Below are 6,567 nucleotides of genomic sequence, written 5' to 3'. Positions count from 1 at the left end.
TTATCACTGGTTTTATTTCATTCATGAATACTGAAGGAGGTTGAGGAAGAGATAGCAGAAATAATAATTTTCCAAAAATCTTTGGAAACTGGAATTGTGAGGGTTACACCCCTGTTCAAGAAAAGGGAAAAGGATAAGTAGTAAATTATAGCTAGTTATCTTAGCTGTGGGTCGACTTCTGGAGGACATAATACAGGATGAAATTAGTGAAGACTTAGAAAGGCATAGGCTAATCAGAAATAGTCAGCACTGATTTTTTTGAGGAAATCAGTTTATAAAGGGGAATACAATGGATGTTGTGTTGTATGGATTTTCAGAAGATCTTGATACGGTGTCACATAAGAAACTTGTGTTACGAAAATTAAGGCACGTGGTAATAAGGAATGTAGCTATATGTATAGGATTATAACTAGGGAGAAGAAAGCAAAGAGTAAGGGGAAATAGATGTTTTTCAGTTTGGCAGAACGTAGGTTGTGGTATGCATCAGGGATCTGTGGTGGGCCTCCTTTGTTTCCCATTTATATAAATAATTCTGACATAGGCACAAAAGAAGTGACATCAAATTTTGTTGATGCCAAATTAGGAGGAATAGCATACTGTGAGGAAGAATGCAGGCGATTACAGGAGGACACAGACAAGTTAGTGGAGTGGACAGATGCAGTTTGATGCAGATAAATGAGAAGTAGCACATTTTGGGAAAAAAAAAGTGAGTGGAAGTATACCCTAACAGAAAATTGTTAACAGAGTGGAGGAAGAGATTTAGGGGTGCAGATATGTAAATCCTTTAAAAGGTGGGAGTGCGAGTTGAAAAGACCATGAAAGGGCAAATGGGATTCTAGGTTTTATACATGTGCCATTGAATATAATAGCAAGGAAGTGAGGCAGAATTTGTACAGGACGTTGGTCGGAGTGCTAATAGAAAAAGCCATAAAATGGCAGATGGGATTCTGGGTTTCACAGGCTCTCCAGTACCTTCAGTAAATTACCAATATTCATATGTGAGCCCTGACAGTGAGTGTCAACGAGCTAGTCACAGCTCAACCCAATCCTGTCCTCACAGATATCCACACACGTGCTACTTGCAGCAGGATAGCAATCAGAAGCAGGAACCCTAACTTCCCCTCCCTAACCCAAGTATGAGGCCAAATGTAATGCTTCTGTTGTTGCCTTTCTGAGATCAGCTAATTCAGCACAAACCAGTGATTGAACCTGGGACCTCTTGTGGTCTGTATGGCTCAGCTACTCACTGGATAAAGTTACTAAACTTTGGAGGAAGGGCCATCATTTGCAAAGTTAATTTCCAAATCCCCAAGCATAAAATGATACCTAACTTGATTTTAAAAAAACACACAAAAACCCAAACAGGAGAGTTTTTTTTAAACCTTACTCTGTGAACATTTAATAGTACAAAATATGGACCTTTAGAAAACACTACCATATAACTAACAATAAAAATTACAGGGGATTCTTAAACTTGCAGTACCTCTTCCCGGACCTTTTGCTAATCTACACTTAAGAAAATCTTAGAATAGTTTAAGTCCTAGTTTGAAATCTTCAATTTTTTTCACTGCTTTGAACTTAAATATTGCGATTGAGCACTTAACAGTTTTAGTGGACACTGTACTTCCTAATTCACTGTGAAAAAACACCTGTTTGAAGAGGAATGTTGTTACCTTAAAATGGGTCACTTTTCTAAACTATTTGCAGGTTTTACAAAATCTCTTACTGGGTAATTTTACAGTTTATATGTGCTATATATATTGCTAAACAAAGTGCAGTGGTCTGTGCTTACAGTGCAACTTTTCCCCTTCAAAATGAATACCTATCCTATCATCATATAACATAATTTAAAACAAACAATTTTGCTTTTCTTGATGCAAATCGGTAAATTTAGCACAACTCATACTAATCCTCAAATTAAGTCTCCATCCTTTGGTGCATATTTAAGCCAGTAAAGAGTGGTAATAGTAAAATCACAATTAGTACAATGCCATTCAATGATAAGACTTAGTTCCTTTACATTTATATAAAATTTGGCTGTAGTTCCATAGTATATAAGGAAATGAGCCATTCAGACCTTAATACAACAAGGGACATGCATTTGGTAACATGCAACTGTTGCAAACAACCTCAAAGAAAACAACATTACTTTATTAATAGAAATATTACAAAATGCAACAAGAATTAACTAAAAGATCATATTACTGCACCATATATACTTTAGAAAAACTCTGTGTAAAGTGTTTAACTGAAGCAGTGGTGGGCACTGCGTATAATTGTGGAACAGCATTGTGGGACTGCCGAGGAATATTTACTCTAAAGCTCAACCAAATTACTTAAATTTTCTCACTGCTCACAACTATTTCACACCTGTGAAAGATATCCTCAGAAAAGTACTAAGGATAATGTGCGACAGCCAGAGAAATAAAGCATTTGTCTATGTTCCTAAAATATCCACCGCCCCCATTTTCTAAATATATAGAATTTATGGTATTGCTTATTCACTCAATCTTAAAATTAAATTCAACATAAATTAAATTTAACACAAAATAGATGCCAAAGTGTGAACCTGGAATAAATGGCTAAATTCAATTTGGTACCTTATTGGTGGCTTAATTCAGTTTGAGTAAAAGTTATCAGATCAAATTGTATTCAACCTTGACTTCACAAAACTGAATGCAAAATAGTCCACAATAGATCAGCTACAATAATAATGACATTATGTAAATCCAGTTCAATAAATCCAGCAGCATCAATCTGCCCTATTACCCAATAGCCTATTCAATCCACAGTGGTTGTGTCAGAGTGTGAGGCTTATAAACTGTGTCCCAAGAAAGTATTTCACCGTACTGTAAATCAGATATGGGATTTCATTAACTGCACAAAAGACAACCATACACATTTTAAAACGTGATTCGCTTCTTAAGTAGAGCACAGCATATTACTCAACTGTAAAGCGAGTACTGGTACAGGGAAAAAAACTTTCATTCAATTTGTTTATCAAAAGCAGTAACTGCTTTCTTTGTAAGATGTGATTTTATGAAAGATACATATCAGATCGTTTTATTAATTAAAAAACAATGAACATGCTAATTTAGGTATGTCATCTCTACATATATATAATATATATATATACATACACACAGTATAAGGATGAAATGTATAAAATATAGAATACATAGTCCTTACTTTCAAAAAATTAAAGCTTTCAATTAAAAGGCAAAGATATGTAGAAAAGAGTTAGTAAGCAACCTCTTGCAGATCAAAATCAAACTTAGCACTACGTTCTCTATTCTTTCCCTTATGACCTGGTACAGCTGTTACAATAGGCAAGCTGTAAGTTGAAAGGTTTCTGAAAACTTCCATCACACTTGGGTTGAGCTGCCTAGAACAATTTTTAAAAATGAATTTCCAAATTAATTTTTGTACTACTAATCTTTTTACTACGTTACTGTGATTTTATTTAGTGCATGTCACCTGCTATTCCATGAATACAAATGCAACCTGATTAACATTTTCTTCATCTTCAATCTCAAATCTTCAGGCTTCCGATTCCTTTTTCTTCTTCCCATCATCCCCTGCGTCACTGTCTTCTGATTGGCTACTGCTACCCAACGTCACAAACTGGCCCTCACCACCGGTCTGATTTGGTCGACTAGAAGCAGCTATTAGGCGGCTTTGTTCCTCTAAATCCTGAAAACAACATTGTTTTCATGCAATCAGTTTGTGATTTATAATAAAATGGAGGGTTTTTTTTTAAATGGTGTTTTGGTGTACATGTGGAAACTCACAGTTAATGAGGTTTCAAATGATTAACTAACCAAATCAGGTTGATAACAAGAAACAACCACCTAAACACAATCTAATGCTGTAGCTAACTTTATGATTTCACATTTATGAATAATATAAACTGATAATCAGCTGGCATATTTTTATTTTAAATTTATTGCCCTCTGAAGATTGCGTTATCTTGAAAATGGAAAATATGAAAATTGAGTTCCTGACACGACACACTTCTGAAGCCATCTATAAAAGTGCAGGTCAGTTCAAACCTGTACTAACGAGGTGCCCAAAAGCATATTAACAACCAAACTAAATGAAAGCCAAGGCACTAAAAAGAAAGATTTGATTGCATGTTGAGTTGGTTTCTTTTTACCTTTTCAATCTGCTTTTGTTTATTAAGTTCCTTCAGTTGTCTTTCCTTCTCTCGGTCAAGTTCTTTCTGTTTATCTGTGGCTCGACGATCCTAATCCAACAGATAACAAAGAGTTTATTGTACTGAAAACAGGTTTGTAGACGTGCAAGTGAGTTAAAGCAGGCAGTCGAGACTTTTTTGGCCTAGAAATTCAATGACGCTGTGCTCTTTTTTCAGGTGCTAAATGGGCGCCTAAGCCTCCAATATGGCAGGCAGGAAGCGAGCACTCATTACAAGCCAGAAGTGCGCTGCCCGCCACATTGGTAATAGCATAAAAATAGGAGTCCAGGGCCCTAGCCAGAAATAGGTATCAGGCCCTTTGCATATGCCAATAAGGGCCCTAATGCCTGTTTGAGGCCCCCCCTGCAATATTAGGATGCCCTGAGGCTTACGACGCCGCCTGCATTCAGGAAATGCAGGTCCACAAGCGGCCTAACTGCAGGCTGCCGCCAAAAAAGTAAATTTAAAAAAAAATACATACCTGAATATAGAGCAGGGAGGTGTAGGAGTGCCTCTCCCGGCTCCATTACAGTCCCGCAGACCGTTGCAGACCTCCAGTCGCCCCTCTGTAGACTGTAAAGTTTAAAATATAGATGGAGGGCAGTTTGCTGCCATCACAATTACCTTTACTGGCCTTGGAAAGTCATTAAACTTTTTCCTACATTGGGTGAGAAGGGGAGGGGGGGGGGGGCAGGAACCCTGTAGATTAGGAAGTTGCCACTCAATGCCTGTGCCACCTCCTTCCACATGGTCCTGGCTGCCTTGTTGGCAGGTCTCTTGCCACCCACTCCGACTATTCCATCCATCTTAATTTCAGTCAGAAGAATATTTGTTACTCTGAGAAGTTTACTACTCTCTTCTTACTTGTACCTGTTGGAGCCATGTCTTCACCTTCCTGCATGCTGGTTCTGCTTTAAGAACATTGCAGCTTTAAATGGTGCAGCTATGTACTCAAAAGTGCTTCCTCTACCCCCCACCCCTGACCAACACGTATTTTCAAGACCTCCCAAGCACATCTCACCATTTGCTGCCGGGACTCGCATCTTTGTCCCACCCAGCAATATTGTAATGAGTTGATCCTGTAGTTTCTGGCGGGGTCAACATCAGGGCCATTCGGCAGGTGAAAATCTTGCCCTGCTGCATTTCCATCGGCGGATCACGGGACTCAGAACTTCAGAGCTCTAGAGTTTATTGTTCATATACTAGTTTTGAGTAGTATTAACCTTTTCCTGTATTTTGTGCATGCTGTATATTTGCTATGTGTTACTGTATGTTCATTTGTAAAATGGGGCTAGTGCATAATGGAGATTCCTTTGCCTTACCATTTCTGAATGGAAAGCAATCTGTTTGGCCAGTCCAACAGAATCACAGATCTAGAAAGAAAAGACACAATATTTACAACTACTGAAATGAACTTTTTTGACGTACAAATAAGAATTTATTTTAAAAATCAATTCTGTCACATTGTAAAACTGTGGTGGATCTACGACTACTATAACTTGCATTTATATAGCGCGTTTAAAGTACAGAAACATCCCAAGGTCAAAATTCAGTTCAAGGGTTGAATTGGATCTGGTTCAGCCCAAGACAGTGGCCAGGGAGGGGGACGGAATCAATGGCAAGGGTGGGGAATTTGTGCTGAGGGCCGAAAGCAATTGCTTTGCTCTTCCCAATATTTAGCTGAAGGAAACTGAAAGAAGGGAGAGAAAGAGAGAGGATGGGTTCAGGCTAGGGTAGAAGGGGGTAATAGGGAATAGGTTTGGCTTGGTGAGAAAAGAAGGAAGTCAAAAGCACCAGAGGCAGCTGAATTGATGGTCTCTTATCTTGGTGACAGAAATCCATAAGCTCCTTGTACATGTTATTAGAAGTGAGGATGAAGGTAGCAAGGGAGAGGAGTTCAGTTGGTAGTAGAGAAAAGGAACTTGGGGTTCTCTTTGCTCTCCTGGATAATTCAAGAGTAGTGGGGAGTTTTGGAAGAGGAGAGTGAAGTTTGAGAAAGCCTGATGTGGTCCAGCCAGATCTGGCGATGGATGACTAAGCCAGTTGTGTACCATGTACACTCAAGTTTGTGCACCTTGGACTTGAAGGGAGTAAAGATGGGGGCTCATCTTGGGAAGGCAGGGGTGGGTACATGGAGGCCAGGATGGGAGACTGACAATTTTGCTGGGGATGAGGGCATCAAAGATGGAGATGAAGAAGTGATTGATCAAATTAACAGCTACAGAGGTAGTATGGTGAATGGTGAGCCCAAGAATAGACAGTTGGAGTTTGAGAGTGTAGTTGTAAGTGACTTGGGGGAAGGGTGGTGTTTCCTCGGGGCAGATGTAGAAAGAAGTGGGGTTGAAAAAGGCTGAGGGCTGGGTGGTGAAGGA

At 39.0% G+C, this 6,567-nt stretch overlaps 1 protein-coding gene across 1 annotated transcript in view; it reads right to left on the bottom strand.

Annotated features, from left to right (window-relative positions):
* Positions 1–2,130: 2,130 nt before the first annotated feature.
* appl1 (adaptor protein, phosphotyrosine interaction, PH domain and leucine zipper containing 1) overlaps positions 2,131–6,567 on the bottom strand; it is a 42,726-nt gene continuing 38,289 nt past the window's right edge. The window contains exons 20-22 of the mRNA XM_067998762.1: positions 5,518–5,568; positions 4,157–4,246; positions 2,131–3,693 (exon numbers count right to left, since the gene is read on the bottom strand). Of these exons, the coding sequence (XP_067854863.1) occupies positions 3,541–3,693; positions 4,157–4,246; positions 5,518–5,568 (294 nt within the window). The 3' untranslated portion in view covers positions 2,131–3,540. The remainder of the gene's footprint in view (positions 3,694–4,156; positions 4,247–5,517; positions 5,569–6,567) is intronic.

The sequence above is a fragment of the Heptranchias perlo genome, chromosome 17, assembly GCF_035084215.1.
Source record: "Heptranchias perlo isolate sHepPer1 chromosome 17, sHepPer1.hap1, whole genome shotgun sequence".
Classification (NCBI taxonomy): Eukaryota; Metazoa; Chordata; class Chondrichthyes; order Hexanchiformes; family Hexanchidae; genus Heptranchias; species Heptranchias perlo.
Note: the sequence above shows the minus strand (reverse complement) of the source record. Positions and strands in the feature narration are given on the sequence as shown.